Here is a 17,621-nt window from a genome sequence, read left to right as displayed (position 1 = left end):
ATCTGCCGAGCTTCATTTATATCTTTTCCAGATGTCAAGTGCCTGGCCGAGAAGGAAGACTGGGTGGTAGACAACGAAGGCCTGACCAGGCTGGTAAGGATGCGGCACATTTTGTTGCTGAACCTTCAATAGATCTTTTTTTAACTCATTCACTGCCATTCACAAATGTATTTGGGAATTGAAAATATGACGTAGAGCGCCAGCGCCCATTTATTTGGGTTTTGGTTTTTCATGCTTGGGTGCCGATAAAGCGCTGGTCAAACCTCTGGCAATGTTCCACAAGGGCGCAGCATTTCCCTTTTTGTCCATGTTAGCGCTTTGTTACTGCTTCAGCTGTTGTTAAAGTGCTATATAAACCAATATGGATGTATAGTATTGTATTTTGTACAGGGGCCCTCATTTCAAGATCATATAACTCCAGACCCATATAACTTTAATTATTTTTGTAATTAATAATTTTAATTATTTTTTTCTGATGAAAGAAAGTTGTCTAAAGTTTCTAACGCTGTGTTTAACTCATTCACTGCCATTCTAGCTATCTTTCTATCTGAGATACGTCTGGCTTGAATGAAGTCTTAGCTAGCTATCTTTTAGCTCTCTATTAGCTAACTAGCTTTCTATCCGAGTTACTTAGCTATCTATTAGCTGTCTACTAGCTAACTAGCTTTCTATCTGAGTTACCTCCGGGTTGAGTGAAGACCTAGCTACCTATCTTTTAGCTATCTATTAGCTAACTAGCTTTCTATCCAAGTTACTTAGCTATCTATTAGCTGTCTATTAGCTAGATAGCTTTCTATCTGAGTTACATCCGGGTTGAGTGAAGGCCTAGCTAGCCAGTGACGTGCAGTCAGGGGAGGCAGGTGAGGCTGTGCCTCATCATGCTCATCATGGAAACATCAAATGAAAAAATACATTAAACCGTTCCATTTATTTAGTGATTTGTACTTTAAAGTTCTTTTCCATTTAACTTCACAATTGTTGGATTTTTTTTTCAAAGTCGCTGAATTTTCACATTTACCGTTCAAATACTAAGTAGAGACGAGCGGCGAGGCAGCAGCTGGCTGAGCCTCACCATGGATTGCGCAATGACTATGCTCTCTGTGCTGGCTTACTGTGCAGTGAGACCGCATTGCTGTCCCTCTGCATTTCACTATTAAAGTGTTCAAACACTTTTAGTATATGAACTAAATTTCTACAGTTTAGCTGGTGTATATAATGTAGAGTCACTTTATTTTATTTCTATCAAAACTGTATGCATAGGTGAGGCACACAGTTCTCCTGCCTCATGACAGGGGGCGCTGGTGATTACAGAGATTCTTCTTGCGCCTCCTCGGGTGCAGAATAATAGAATCAGTGAGAGCAAGCTACAGTAAACAGTTAGCAAGTGAAGTGCAACCATCCAGTCATTTTTTCGTGTTGTTTTCGTGTCGCCTTATTTTCAAAATGGAGGATTACATATCTAAATTGAAGCAAATAGAGAGACTTTTAAAACTGAAGAAAGATAAGGAAGACTTCTACAAAGTAGGTATCAATGCCTGTCTTCAGAAGGAGCGGCGCATGGACTTCATTTATGAGTAAAGGTAACACGATATAACGTTTTTTTTTTCATTCTTTTTTTCTATTCTACATTTTAAATAAAAAATGTTGACATGACATTTTAAACAAAACACATTAACTGTTGCCAATCAAATGTTGAATAAGGAGTTCATATGTTTGTAAACAGACAAAGTACGACTCAGAAGACCCCATATGATGAAAAAGATAAATGGATTCAGTTTTCCCTTGCCCGGACGCGGGTCACCGGGGCCTCTCCCTGGAGATGGGGCTCGTTGGCGAACGCCTGGTGGCCGGGCCTACACCAATCAGAATCAGAATCAGAATCATCTTTATTGCCAAGTATGTAGAACACACAAGGAATTTGTTTCCGGTAGAACACGCTGCACTAGTATCGTTGTCAAAAAAACTGCTAAGTGGCACTATACAGTTCCATTTTGGCTACTGTTGAAAGAGTTCAAAGAGTTAATGGCTTTGGGGAAGAAGCTGTTTAAATGTCTGCTGGATTTGGTGCGCATGGATCGGTAGCGCCTGCCTGAGGGGAGTAGCTGGAAAAGGTGGTGGGCAGGGTGCGGAGGGTCCAGTAAGATTTTCCGCGCCCTAGTTTGGATTCTTGCAGTGTGCAAGTCCTCGAGAGTGGGTAGGGCGGTGCCAATGATTTTTTCCGCCGTCCTAACTGTCCGTTGAAGTCGGATTTTGTCCATTTTTGTGGCGGCCCCGAACCAAACGGTGATGGAAGAACACAGGATGGATTCGATGACAGCCGTGTAGAAATGTTGCAGCACCTCCTGTGGCAGGCCATGCTTCTTTAGCAGCCTCAGGAAGTACATTCTCTGTTGGGCCTTTTTCAGGATAGAGTTGGTGTTGACCTCCCACTTCATGTCCTGGGAGACTGTGATTCCCAGGAACTTGAAGGTCTCAACGGTTGACACCAGGCAGTTGGATAGTGTGAGGGGTAGCTGTGGTGATGGATGTTTCCTGAAGTCCACCATCATCTCAACTGTCTTGAGCGTGTTCAGCTCCAGGTTGTGACGGCTGCACCAGAGCTCCAGCTGCTCCACTTGTTGTCGGTACGCAGACTCGTCGCCGTCTTTGATGAGACCGATGACCGTGGTGTCGTCTGCGAACTTTATGAATTTGACAGCTGGGTGCGTTGAGGTGCAGTCGTTCGTGTAGAGAGAGAAGAGCAATGGAGAGAGGACGCATCCCTGCGGGGCTCCAGTGCTCGTGGTTCGTGTCGTGGATGATATATTTCCCAGTCTGACCTGTTGTGTCCGTCCTGTCAGGAAGCTGAGGGTCCACTGGCAGATCGTGGCGGACACACCAAGCTGGAGAAGTTTGGGGATGAGGAGTTCTGGGATGATGGTATTGAACGCAGAGCTGTAGTCCACAAACAGGATCCTTGCGTAGGTTCCTGTGTTGTCAAGGTGGTCGAGGATGTGGTGCAGTCCGATGTTGACTGCATCCTCCACAGACCTGTTTGCCCGGTAGGCAAACTGAAGAGGATCTAGCAGAGGTCCGGTGATGTTCTTTAGGTGGTTCAGCACGAGGCGTTCAAAGGACTTCATGACCACAGACGTCAGAGCGACAGCTCTATAGTCGTTCAATCCCGAGGGTGCTGGTTTCTTTGGAACTGGGACGATAGTAGACTGTTTGAAGCAGGATGGGACTTCACACTGCTCCAGGGATCTGTTGAAGATTTGTGTGAAGACCGGAGCCAGCTGGTCAGCGCAGACTCTCAGGCAGGAGGGGGACACTCTGTCAGGTCCTGCAGCTTTCTTGATCTTTTGCTGCTTGAAGAGCCGTCTAACGTCCAGTTCGTGGATCTGTAGGGCAGAGGGCGGAGATACGGTAGTTTCTGGTAATGGTGGGCAGACCGGGGAAATGGTGGTGTCCTTTTCAAATCGGCAAAAGTATGTATTTAACTCATCAGCCATACCATTGTTGTACACTGCTTGGGGGGAAGGTAAACGATAATTTGTTATTGCTTTCAGGCCATTCCACACCGATGCAGAGTCGTTAGCGGAGAACTGTTTGTTAAGCCTCTCCGCATAACTTTTCTTTGCGATGTTAATTTCCTTCGTCAGCCTGTTTCGGGCGAGTTTGTAAACTGCTCGATCGCCGCTTTTAAATGCGGATTCTTTCTCTTTCCTAAGCTGCCTGAGTTTGGGAGTGAACCATGGCTTGTTGTTGTTGAATGAGCGGAAGGACTTTGTTGGTACACACATGTCCTCACAGAAACTGATGTATGATGTTACAGTGTCTGTGTATTCATCCAATGTGCCCGTTGAAGTTTCAAAGACGCTCCAATCAGTGCAGTCTAAGCATTCTTGTAGCGATAACTTTGCTTCATCTGTCCATGTTTTAACTGTCTTGACTACTGGTTTTACACATTTGAGTTTCTGTTTGTATGTGGGAATTAAGTGGATTAAATAGTGGTCAGAAAGACCCAATGCTGCATGCGCAACAGACCGGTATGCGCCTTTGAGTGCTGTGTAACAATGATCTAGAATGTTTTCTCCTCTGGTGAAACAGTCAATATGCTGCTTATATTTGGGAAGTTCACGGTTCAAACGTGTTTGATTAAAATCGCCCAAAATGATCAGGGGTGATTCTGGATATTTTAGTTCGAGATGGTTTACATGGTCCGCTAGCGTTTGTATACACGCGTTAGCATTAGCTTGTGGCGCGATGTACACGGCAACGAGAATAAAGGAAGCGAACTCACGTGGCGAGTAGAATGGCTCGCAGTTGAGAGACAGCGATTCCAAACCAGGGCTGCAGTGTGCGTCGAGCATCGTGACATCGGTGCACCATTCTTCGTTGATGTAGAAGCATAGTCCACCGCCTTTGGGTTTCCCCGATTGCTCCGTATCACGGTCGGCCCGAAGGAGACGGAATCCGGGTAGGTGTAGTGCGGAATCCGGGTGGCGGCCACTGAGCCAAGTCTCAGTGAAGCACAGCGCGGCAGAGCGGGCAAACGTTTTATTGGTCTTTGTGAGAAGCAGAAGTTCGTCCATCTTGTTTGGTAGTGAGCGTAGATTAGCGAGGTGGATCGATGGGAGCGGCGTTCGAAATCCACGCTGCCGAAGCTTGACGAGAACGCCGGCTCGCTTCCCCCTCTTACGCCGGCGTCTCAAAGCTCCGTACAGAGCTGCTACGCCGCTCGCGAGCAGCCCCGAAAAACCTTGTAGATTTTGGTGTGTCGGTGAAAATAGTCCAAGAGTGGATTCCCCAATGCTCAGTAACTCTTCCCTCGTGTAACTGAGTCGCGTAGGATCGCAAAAAACAAATGAAAATGACAAAACCAGGAACAATACTAGGGAGCGTGTCACCGAGGCTGCCATCCGCGGCGCCATCTAGTCGAGCCGCTTCTCCTCCACATCGAGAGGAGTCAGATGAGGTGGCTCGGGCATCTGATTAGGATGCCCCCGGGATGTCTCCCTCGCGAGGTGTTCCGGGCATTCCCCACTGGCAGGAGACCCCGGGGACGACCCAGAACACGCTGGAGAGACTATGTCTCCCAGCTGGCATGGGAACGCCTGGGGTCCGCCAGGACGAGCTGGAAGAAGTGGCTGGGGAGAGGGAAGTCTGGGCTTCCCTACTGAAGCTGCTGCCCCCGCGACCCGACCCCGGATAAGCGGCAGAAGATGGATGGATGGATGGATGGATGGATGGATGTTTGTAAATCTGACTGATGACGTCAGTGCCTCACCAGCCATGCACCTCACCGCACCTCACTGTAGCTAGGTATCTGTTAGCTATCTATTAGCTAAGTAGCTTTCTATCCAAGTTACTTATCTATCTATTAGCTGTCTATTAGCTAGCTGGCTTTCTATCTCAGTTACTTCCGGGTTGAGTGAAGGCCTAGTTAGCTATCTGTTAGCTATCTATTAGCTATCTTGCTTTCTATCCGAGTTACTTCTGAGTTGAGTGAACGCTGGCGCGTGTGGCTGCCGCTTCTCACCCACAGAAAAACCTATCCTGTGTCTGTAAAGTGACCTTGAGAGTTTTAAAAGGCGCTTGGAAATGAAATGTATTATTATTATTATTATTATTGAATGTTTATGTCGTCCTAAAAGTCAATTTTCTGTGGGTCTTGGAATTCGAGTGACAATGACAAAAACCCTGGCACTGCAGTGAACACATTTTTTTGCACATCATCTGGCAGTGAATGAGTTGATGTAGGAATACCTGCACATCTATTCATCTGAAACAAGTGAAGGTTGTCTACTTTTTGATTTCACATATTGTATTCTCAATCTGCTCAGCCGTCTCAGTTCGAGCAGTGTGTGGTCCAGATGCTGCAGTCACTCAAAGAGCCTCTGGAGATCAAATCAGGCGAGATCAACGTAAGATTGTAATCGGCGCTTGCAAGAAATCATCGGCATGACGTCATTCCTGCTTGTCGCTTTTGCTTCTTTGCTGACTTTTTTTTGTGGTCGTTCTGAGTGACACCCACGTTTTGATATAATCCTGTACCGCCATTTTTGACACTTTCCGCTGTTGAAATTGGACCTCTCGATGATGAGATTTACGCTCGTTGATATAAACAAAGATGATATGAAAGCGAAATTTGAGTGACAAATGTCAAAAGAGCCAATGATATAGTATTTCACATGCCCCCGTTTCCCCAGATCCTCCAGCTGGACCAAGTTCAAGACCAGGCCACCGACGTTTGTGTGAGCATCATGAAGGTGAGGACTTTTTATGTCCATTCAGCGCGACGTTTTTGGACTTTTACTGGCAAACAAAATGTCAGACATTTTGTTTAAACAACAATGTACACCCACGGTGCTCTGCCAATATATGGCAAAAATACTCATCTGCGTTCTGGCTGCTGTCGGGATGGATGCATGGATTGGGTGGTTGGATTGATTGATTAGGTTTGTCGGATGGGTTGAATGGATGGATGGTTTTGGGTGGTTGGATGCATGGATGGATTGGGTGGTTCGATTGATGGATGGATTAGGTTAGATGGATGGATGGGTTTCCATAAATGGATGGATGATTTGGATTTATGGATGGATGGATTGGGTAGTTGGATTTATGGATTAGGTTTGTTGGATGGGTTCAATGGATGGATGGTTTTGGGTGGTTGGATAAATGGATGCATGGATGTATTGGGATGTTATATTGATGGATGGGTTGAGTTGGATAGATTGGGTGTTTAGATTGATGGATGGATTAGGTTGGATGGGTTTGGGTGGCTAGATGTGTTTGGGTGGATGGATGGATGGATTGGGTAGTTGCATTGATGGATTAGGTTTGTTGGATGGGTTGAATGGATGGTTTTGTGTGGTTGGATGAATGGATTGGGTGGTTAGATGGATTGGATGAAGGGGTGGATGGACCGATGAATGGCTTTGGGTGGATGGATGAATTTTGGGTGGTTAGATGGTTTGGGTGTTTGAATGGATTGGATGGATGGTTTTGGGTGGATGGATGAATGGATTAGGTGGTTGGATTGATTTCGTTAGTTGGATTGATGGCTTCTGGTGGATGAATGGATTAGGTGGTTGGACGGCTTGAATGGATGGATGGTTTTGGGTGGTTGGATTGATGGATGGTTGAATGGATTCAGTGGTTGGATGGATTGGATGGATGGCTTCTGGTGGATGGATGGATGGTTTTGGATGGATGAATGGATTCGGTGGTTGGATGGATGGATTAGTTTGGTTGCATGGATTGGATGGATAGATGTTTGGGGTTGGTTTAGTCATTAGTGGGTGGGTGGGTTTGGATGGATACATGAATGAATGGATGGGTGGATGAATGAATTAATGCAAAGAGACCCCACTTGCACATTTTGGTTTCTGTTTACATGTCTACCGCGTTTGCGGTCAGATGTGCAATACCACGCGATTGTTATCTGTCCCAGGTTCGCAACTATCTGATTGACAGATGATCAATCCCAAATACAGTAAAGTCTCGTTATATCGATATTCTCGGGAGTCGGAAAAAATATCGATATAACCGGACTATCGATATATCCGATCCTGCGGCATGTAAATTTTCTCCTTGCGTTCATAGAAATAGTATCGTAATAAGCAGTACTATCAATATAACCGATATCGATATAACGCGACTTTACTGTATGTGAAAAGCTAGCACGCTACACGAGTAGCGTTTACGCATGCCAACAGAGCATGTGTGACCAAGAATGTCCCATGTCCACGTTAGGTCTTTATCAGCTGCCTGGAAAAGCTCAGCACCAACCAAGATGGAGACGCGAATCCATCTCAGTAAGTTTCAGGAAAGATTTTACAATCATGCGGTGGGCCCGATGGACTATGTGTTGCGATAACCTTTGTGTTTGTTGTAGCATTTCCATGGATCTGTCCTCTCCCGATCGCTACAAAAACACGTCAGAGCGCTCCAGTCCAACATCTGTAAGCACCATTTCATTTTTTTACATCACTTAGGCTTTGCCATGCTGATGGGGTGATACCAGAGCGTATGGGGCAATCAGAGCCAGTCATAGAACATAATCAGACAGAACAAAAGAAGTCATCAGGTTAGCTTCAGGGTGTAGTCTGAGGCTCCCTCGAACCTTAGAGCAGGGAGCCATCACCTCTGTCCATTCGGGATATATATATATATGGCCAGAGCGACCAGCACAACTTTAGTTCACTGATGAAGCTTTTCGGATAAGGAGCGAAAAGTCCGACACCTTCAAAGAAGTCCAGATGATATCTGAAGAAACCTTCTCATCGATGGACTGACCACTCCTGTACGACTGAGAGTTTACACAGACGTATTGATCGCCAAATGTTACCGACCTATTTTGCGGGTGTCAATAAGGCACAACATTTTTCCAGGGCCTAGTCGGTAGCTTTCGGTTTGTTCGGGATGATGCTAAATTACGGTATGTTTGAAAAAGAAAACGTCTGTAAACATCGATTCTGTGACTGTCTCCACAGGAACAACGCTTGCTTATCGTCCTCAGCAACTGCCACTACCTGGAGAGGCACACCTTCCTCAACCTGGCTCATCACTTTGAGAAACACGGATTGACAGGCGCCGAGAAGATCACACGAGTCAGTGGAACGTTTACGCTAAAAACTTCCTCTTTCGCCAAACTGCCATCCTAATCTGCCATTTTAAGCATCCATTTTAATCCGCCATTTTAATCCGCCATTTTAATCTGCTATTTTAATCTGCCATTCTAATCTACCATCCGTTTTAATCTGCCATCCAGCCATTTTAATCTACAATTTTAATCTGCCATCCATTTTAATCTGCCATCCAGCCATCTTCATCTGCCATCCATCCATTTTAATCATCCATTTTAATATGCCATCCAGCCATTTTAATCTGTCATTTTAATGCCATCCACCATAATCTGCCATCCAGCCGTTTTAATCATCCATTTTAATCTGCCATTTTAATCTGCCATCCAGCCATTTTAATCATCCATTTTAATCTGCCATTTTAATCTGACATTCATTTTAATATGCAGTTTTAATCTGCCATCCATCTTAATCTGACATTTTAATCATCCATCCTAATCTGCCATTTTAATCTGCCATCCATTTTAATCTGCCATGCAGCCATTTTAATCATCCATTTTAATCTGACATCCAGACATTTTAATCTGCCATCCATTTTAATCTGCCATCCAGCCATTTTAATCTGCCGTCCAGCCATATTAATCTGCCATCCAGCCATTTTAATCTGCCATTTTAATCTTCCATCCATTTTAATCTGCCTTCCAGCCATTTTAATCTGCCATCCAGCCATCTTCATCTGCCATCCAGCCAATTTAATCATCAATTTTAATATGCCATTTTAATCTGCCATCCAGCCGATTTAATCATCCATTTTAATCTGCCATCCATTTTAATTTGCAATTTTAATCTGCCATCCATCTTAATCTGACATTTTCATCATCCATCCTAATCTGCCATCCATTTTAATCTGCCATGCGGCCATTTTAATCATCCATTTTAATCTGACATCCAGACATTTTAATCTGCCATGCAGCCATTTTACTCATCTGTCTTAATCTTCCATCCAGCCATTTTAATCTGTCATTTTAATCTGCCATCCATTTTAATCTGCCGTCCAGCCATATTAATCTGCCATGCAGCCATTTTAATCATCTGTCTTAATCTTCCATCCAGCCATTTTAATCTGTCATTTTAATCTGCCATCCATTTTAATCTGCCATTCAGCCATTTTAATCTGCCGTCCAGCCATATTAATATGCCATCCAGCCATTTTAACCATCCATTTTAATCTGCCATTTTAATCATCTCAACCATTCGTGAGTCATTTGCAATTTGCATACCGTGGTCATCTGTCTCAGTCAGACCACATATGTGCGAAGTTTTATTTTGGCCCGCCCTCGTCATCGTAACAGCGACCGAAAACCTTGTCAGGTTTCACACCGTGACTCATGTTTGATTCACAAAGCAAGGAAAGATTCGGTATCGCTTTCTGATCCAAGTCCTTTTCTTTGAAATTGCTATTTCGAGTTTTAAAGTTTCATTACAGATGGAACTCTTCCAAAATTGGAGTTTTGGATAGGTGATATATCGGATATAAAAAAATGTAAAAAAAAAACAATTGATTGATGGCTCCGTTTGGGTCAAGGGTCGCCGTGGGAACCGACGCTGATGACAAGTCCGACGTTAGCTCTAAACTAACAACTTGACTCTCAACTTGTTTTAAATCCGTTCTGTGAGAAATGGTAGCACATGAGTCCGAGGAGCTCAACCGATCGCTTCTCATTTTAACTCATTGACTGCCAGATGATGTGGAAAAATGTGTTCCACTCCAGTGCCAGGGTTTTTGTCATTATCACTGGAATTACAGGACCCACAGAATATTGAATTTTACGACGACATAAACATTCAATCCAGTGTTAGAAACTTAAAACACTCTTCTTTAATCAGAAAAAAGAGTTAATTCCTGGAGTTATCTGATCTTGAAATGGGGGCGGATGTCCAAAATACAATACATATTGGTTTCTATAATAATAATGATAATACATTTCATTTCTAAGCGCCTTTCAAAGCTCTCAAGGACACTTTACAGTCACGGGATATTTTTTCTGCGGGTGAGCAGCGGCAGCCACACGCGCCAGCGTTCACTCAACCCAGAAGTAACATAAAGTAAAACAACAAACAAAACAAAAAAATAACAAATCGCGCTTTTACAACATCTGAAGCTGGAACAAAGCGCTAACATGGACGAAGGAGGAATGCAGCCCCCTTGTGGAAGGCCAGCACTTTATCGGCAGCCAAGCATGAAAAAAACAAAATCCGAACAAATTCAGGAATGGCGCTCTACGTCATACTGTATTTTCAATTCCCGAATCAATTTGTGAATGGCAGTGAATGAGTTAATGTTAACATATCGACCACAAGAAATCACAGAAGTGATCTTACGAAACACTCAAAGCCATTCCTACTATTGTATTATGAAGAAGAAGCCCGCTATTGACTTTTTCCGAATGAAAACCAAATACCAGATGCAAACAGTCCTTGTGTGTGTTTTTGTCTCTCTGCATACACGCCGCCGACGTCTCAATGTCACCCAACTCCGCCGACCGCCATTTTTTTTCTGTGGCCTACCTCTCAGGTGAGCGTCGCTGCAGTTCGGGAACTGGACGACAAACTATTTGACGCTTACATTGAACGGAGAGCCGACCCGATTGCCGGCTCACTGGAACCGGGCATCTACGCCGGCTACTTCGACTGGAGGGACTGTGCACCCCCGACAGGTACAGTCATACCTCATTTTACGAATTTAATTGGTTCCCAGAAAGTGTGTGTAAGGCGAAAAGTTCATCTAGCAAACATTTATTTCCCATAGGAAACCATTAAAAATGAGAGTAATCTGTTTCCAGGTCCCCATAAAATATAATTTTCTACTAAATAAGCCTGAAAGGACAACCGACGTCTCCGGACAAGTTGTGTCCATAATTTGTAAAATGGCTTCAAATGACTTCTACTGAGCATATTCTACGAAGATTCCACCGCATATAGCTAAATTTTACGTTTTAAGACTCGCGCTGAATATTCAGCAAGTCTTGTTTTTGAATTGGTGACGAGTCCGTATGTGACGTCACGAAAAGACCGCCCCCCCCTGACCGACAAAAAGACACATTGTAGCAGTCCTTCATCACGTCAATGTATTTTGCTGTACTGTTTGTCTGAAAACCTTGATGTTGCACCCAAAAGCCGCCAGAAGAGGGCGTCCAAGCTCCATGGAAGGAATTTATCAGCCTTTGGAAACGGGCTGATTCATTCTTCACGGGAGCTGGTCGCCAATTTTGGGTGCGACATTCCCCCCCGCCTCAAAATGACACGGAAAAAAATCTTTAATCGATTGCAAACTTGTATGCTTTCCTCTTCAGAACTATTTGAATCATATTCATAACTGGATGTGTCACAAGAAAGCATATTTTCCGAATCTGAAGCCATTGTTTTGATTTTTCAGCAATGCAAGACGTCTTGGCGTGAAGTCACGAACTGGGGGCGGGACTTTCTGAAAATGCCCAATTCGCAGCTCAATTTTTTGCAGATTTTGGACACTTGTAAGTCAGGGGTGCTCACATGTTTTCAGCATACGAGCTACTTATAAAAACTACCAAGTCAAAATGATCGACCCACGACAAAAATGCAAAACATAATTATTTTCAAGTGTTTTAAGAATTTTTTTGTATGTACAATGTATGTTGATGTACCTTGCATAACCGAATAAACCAATATTGCACAACACACATAATAACTACATATACATAATAATTAACTATTAACATTTTTTGTAATTACCTGAGTTTACTTTGATGACTTGCACTGAATTGAATCAGCCAGGGATGCATAGTCCGGACAGTAGCTGCTGACAGCCAGCCTCAAGCACATTTCCAAATGTTCATCATTCATGGTGGAACGCTATTTGGACTTAATGATCTTCATATAGGAAAAGGCTGACACACATAGATAAGTGGAGCCGAATAATGCAGTGAAGGAGGTAGCACATTTCCTCATGTTGGGGTACTTTTCCGGTGTGAGTAAGTGACAGAACTGCCCATGAGCCCTGGACTTCAGCAGTGAGAACACTCACAGTCTCCGATGTATTTCCACATTTGCTGGGTTAAATCCTCAGCCATGGCTTCACAGCGCCGTGTAACTGTATGTCTTGACAGCTGCAGACCTTTGATTGAAGATAATATCTCTGAACAAGGAGTCAGCTGCTTCAACGAATGCTTCTTTTACCATCTCTCCGTCTTGGAAGGACTTATTGTTTTTAACGATGGCGTGACTCACCCGGAAAGATGCTTCGGTGGCGGCTTTCGCTTTTGAAGTATGTTGAGTGAAAAATGACTGCTGTCCGGACAACTGGGATTTTAGTTCGTCCACCGTTCTCTTTCTCAGCTGGCTTTTCGGCGCCTGAAGTCAATGTCGTATTTTCCATGAACAGTCCGAAAATGCCGCTCCACATTTTCCCATTCCGTATGAAAGTAATATGTTTTACCCCCTTACTTTATCCAGGTTTCTCACTCATTTTGATCACTTGATCATTTGTTTTAGCAAGGGCTTGAAATCTGAGGAATTCGCTGACTAGCTTGTAAATTTTGCTGCGTTTAGCACCGTTGTTTACGCATGCACAGCGACCTAAAGGTAAAAATTCAGTTGTCATCTGAATGGTTGCCCTGTATGTCAATCAAGTGACGGGACGTTTGATAGGCTGACAAATGTTTTTTTACTGTCACGTTGCGATCGACCAGTACTACCTCCGCGATCGACCGGTAGATCGCGATCGACGTAATGAGCACCCCTGCTTTAAGTCATTTTTATTGGTGTTTTGCATTTGAATAAAAATATCGTACTGCGTGTTTTGGGTATTTTAGATGCTATAAAACGTTTTTCTGATGTCAGTTAAGAAACAAAAAAGTGGCGTCGGTTGTCCTTTAAAACGACACAAAATATACCTTATTTTTTGTATAATAAATGTGCTATTGTATATCGATGAGAAGGTTTCTTCAGCCGTCATCTGTACAAATGTGAAGGTTTCGGACGTTCCGCCTCCTATCCAAGAGGCTTCGTCAGCGAACTAAAGTCTGACTGGTCGTATCGGCCCTATTTATATATCCCTAATGTCCAGACATGGTGGCGCCGGACACAGCTATGATAGGTCCCTACTCTCAGGTTGGGGGGGCAGAGGACCCCTCCCTGTGGCCCCACTGATTGTTCCTACATTCCTGACTAGGAACAATCAGTGGAGCCACAGGGAGGGGTCCTCTGCCCCCCCAACCTGAGAGTTTGTACATTTGTACAGATGACGGCTGAAGAAACCTTCTCATCGATGGACCACTCCTGTACGACTGAGAGCTTACACAGACGTGCTATTGTATAGTCATTAAAGAAATCAACTGTACTGTGTGATAAAGTCGTTTTATTGACCTTTGTGATGGTCGTTGATGTAGTTGCCTCTTGATGATATCCGAGACAAGTTGCCATGCTTTCTGGGCGATAGTACCCTCACTCACACTGTCCCCTGCTAGCTGCTTTTCGTTAATCCAAATCAACATAAATTTTTCAACCTCTTCTATTGCCTGAGACCGTTGCTTAGACAACACGGAAACAGCCTTAGCCATACGTAGCAATGGTCGACTTAGCATACCGGTACTGGGACGCTAAGTCACACAAACGCTTTTTTTGATGTTCTCCTTCTTCCCGACCGTCATTTTCTTTTTTGTCCTCTTCGGCTGAACACTAGCCTGTGGTGGGGTCTTTTTCGGTCCCATAATAGCAAAAGTGCACCACTCGATAACAAACAATGTCTGCACTCTAAGAAAACTAGTTTGCCAGCCACCGTGGCGCAGTGTGGTTTGGTTCGTCCGCCGAAAACTACTTCGTCTGCCAAGATTATAATCTCGTGAATTTAATATTCGTAAAGCGTTCGTAAAATGAGGTTAGCTGTACTTGCCCCATCGAGCCCCATTTGCTAGGTGAGAATCCCCCCCGCAACTCAGTTTCCTGACCCAGATTGCATCATCGGCAAAGTTCTCGGCAGACCTGTAGGAGGACAATTCGACTTGCATGCGTAAAGTTCAACGCCGAGCGCTTACTGTAACCAGCGCTGAGATCATTCGCTCGCTATTCGGAAAAAAAGACGCGACGGTCTTGGCGTCTTGAACGATCTTCTCAGATCAAACCGCTTTGCATGCGTGCGGTTGACCTTGGGAGGAAACGTGCGCGTGTGCGTGAGAAGAAGAAGAAGTGGCGTTTTGGTGACGCTAACACCTTTGTTGTGCTTTGCTCTGATCACAATGTGCGGGCTGGATAGGAAACGGGAACATTTTGGAATACTGCGCTTGTAGGGTGGAATGCTTTCACTTGTTGCACATGCGTGGGAAAGTCATGTTTGTCGGGACTTCTCATTAAAAAATAAAAATCATACTTTCAATCACTTATCCTTTAAATTATTTAACAGGTAATATTTTTACTCAGTCACTGCCATTCACGAATTCATTCTGGAATTGAAAATATGACGTAGAGCGCCATTCCGCAATTTGTTCGGGTTTTGGTTTTTCATGCTTGGGTGCTGATAGAGCGCTGGTCAGACCTCTGGTATTGTTTTTTCGCCTACACGAGGGGGCAGCATTTGCATTTTGTCCATGTTAACAATTTGTTACAGCTTCAGTTGTTGTAAAAGCGCTAACTAAATCAATATGTATGTCTTGCATTGTATTTTGTACAGCCGTCCTCATTTCAAGTTCAGATACCTCCAGACCCATATAATTTAGGAATTAACTCTTTTTTTTAACCAATGAAAGAAGAGAGTCTATGGTTTCTAATGTCTTCCGAAAACTCAATATTCTATAGGTCCTGGAATTTGTGTGACAATGACAAAAAACCTGGCACTGCAGTGGTCGCATTTTTGTACGTTTGCCAGTTAAAAAAATCATACTGTCAATCACTTATCCTTTAAATTATTTTAAAAGTAATCTTTTAACATTTTGCTTCAATATCCAGCCTCATTTTATTTTAACCTCATTATTATTATTATTATTACTATTATTATTATTATCATTATTATTACAGTGAGACCTCAACTTACGAACTTAATTGGTTCCCAGACAGAGTGTGTAAGGCGAAAAGTGTGTATCTCAAAAAACATTTTCCCATAGGAAACCATTAAAATGGGAATAATCCGTTCCCGGGTTTCCATAAAATATACTTTTCAACTAAATAAGCCTTAAAACTACACACAACATACCTTATTCTATGTATAATAAATGTGCTATTGTATTGTAATGAAAGAAATACACTGCATTGTATCATAAAGTCACTTTATTTACATTTGTGATAGTCATTGATGGCTAGATGGAATGGCGTTGGATGTCAAAGGGAATTGCTGTTTGGAAAGAGAGGCGCATTACATGAGGACTGTAATTAAAGAAATAAACTGTGATGTGTGAAATAAAGTTTTATTTACCTTTTTGATGGTCGTTGATGGCTTATGGATGGAGAGTCACCTTCCATAAGGACTGTTGGTAACTTAACCACTGATGCTGTTCGGTCGTGTGCTTCCGGGGAAGATCACTCCGCCAGCCGTCGTTGGTGTGTATTATGAAAATAGTGCTTATTATAAGGTTTAATTTTCAGAAATTTGACGTTTGTAAGACGAAAAATTTGTAAGTTAAGGTGTTTGTAAGTTGAGGTCTCACTGTATTATTATTATTATTATTATTATTATCATTATTATATTGTTCAATCCAAAATGCAAGTCAATGAATGAATTTTTCACCCTGATTCAAGCACATCATTTTTTTTTCACTATAGTCACGTGATCACCGATAGCAAAAATTAATAAAAGGAAATTTCAGGATGTTTCAGATCAGCGTGAAGAATACATTTGTGATTTCAATTGGCTTTTGGCGTTCGATATTTGCATTGATGATAATAATGAGAATTATTTTTGCAGGGGTGAGGAGCTACTTAAAGGAAGCCTTGGTCAACATCACCAGCGTTCACGCCGAGGTTGGACAATCTTTGATTTATTTTTTTTCTTTGAGCTCCTTTGTCACCTTTCCATCCCCGATGTTCTGTCTGGCAGGTGTTTACCATCTCCAAGGACCTGGTTCCTTGCGTCTTATCCAAAATCCTGGCCACCGTCGCCGACGAGATGTGCCGCCTCATGCAGTGTGTGACGTCCTTCAGCAAAAACGGCGCCCTGCAGGTATTCTTGTTCGCTCCGAGCGACTCAGTTACCCCCCCCCCCCCACCCGCTTTTTTGGAATGCCACGTTTGACTTCAACTGCCGATTCGCAGGCTCGACTTGAACTCTGCGCCCTGAGGGACGCCATCGCGGCCTACCTGAATGCTGAAAGCAAGTAAGCGCACGCGGGTCAACGACTCGGTTGGCTCTGTCATTTAAGACTGTGTGTGCGTATGACAGAAACACACACATGCACGTTTTTGCTGCATGGTGGGGACTTGGTGTTTGAGGCGCGCAGAGGCGTACACAGATGGACAGACAAGAAAGACACATATACACACACACAGATGGACAGACAGACAGACACAGGGACAGACAGAAAGACACACACACCTTTTTGCTACATAATGAGGACTTGGTGATTGAGGCCCACATACACGGACAGTCTCTCTCACGCACACACAGATGGATAGACAGACACAAGGACAGACATAATGACACACACACATAGAGATGGACAGAGTATTTGCATGGTGGGGACTTGGTCATTTAGGCGCACACACAGACAGTCTATCTCCCTCACACACACACACACACGTTTTATCAGCATAGTGAGGACTTGGTAATTGAAGCTCACACACAAATTGTCTCACACACATGGAAAGACAGACAAGTATAGACAGAAAGACGCACACACGTTTTTGCGGTGTAGTGGGGACTTGGTGATTTAGGCGCGCACACACGGGCAGTCACACAGACAGATGGACAGACAGACAGAAAGACACACTCTCCCGTTTTTTCGACTTAGTGGGGACTTGGTGATTGAGGCACACTCGGACAGTCTCTCTCTCACACACAGATGGACAGACGGACACAAGGATAGACAGAAA

General features: G+C 43.8%; 1 protein-coding gene across 1 annotated transcript in view; it reads left to right on the top strand.

The window, feature by feature from the left end:
* The window catches only part of exoc2 (exocyst complex component 2), a 67,133-nt gene that overhangs the window by 48,614 nt on the left and 898 nt on the right, over window positions 1-17,621 (top strand). The window contains exons 17-26 of the mRNA XM_089000038.1: window positions 32-93; window positions 5,826-5,906; window positions 6,192-6,251; window positions 7,738-7,799; window positions 7,880-7,946; window positions 8,478-8,594; window positions 11,143-11,284; window positions 16,498-16,553; window positions 16,630-16,752; window positions 16,845-16,906. Of these exons, the coding sequence (XP_088856164.1) occupies window positions 32-93; window positions 5,826-5,906; window positions 6,192-6,251; window positions 7,738-7,799; window positions 7,880-7,946; window positions 8,478-8,594; window positions 11,143-11,284; window positions 16,498-16,553; window positions 16,630-16,752; window positions 16,845-16,906 (832 nt within the window). The remainder of the gene's footprint in view (window positions 1-31; window positions 94-5,825; window positions 5,907-6,191; window positions 6,252-7,737; window positions 7,800-7,879; window positions 7,947-8,477; window positions 8,595-11,142; window positions 11,285-16,497; window positions 16,554-16,629; window positions 16,753-16,844; window positions 16,907-17,621) is intronic.

This window comes from Hippocampus bargibanti, linkage group LG07 (genome assembly GCF_051943395.1).
Source record: "Hippocampus bargibanti isolate YZ-2025 linkage group LG07, ASM5194339v1, whole genome shotgun sequence".
NCBI lineage: Eukaryota > Metazoa > Chordata > Actinopteri > Syngnathiformes > Syngnathidae > Hippocampus > Hippocampus bargibanti.
Note: the sequence above shows the minus strand (reverse complement) of the source record. Positions and strands in the feature narration are given on the sequence as shown.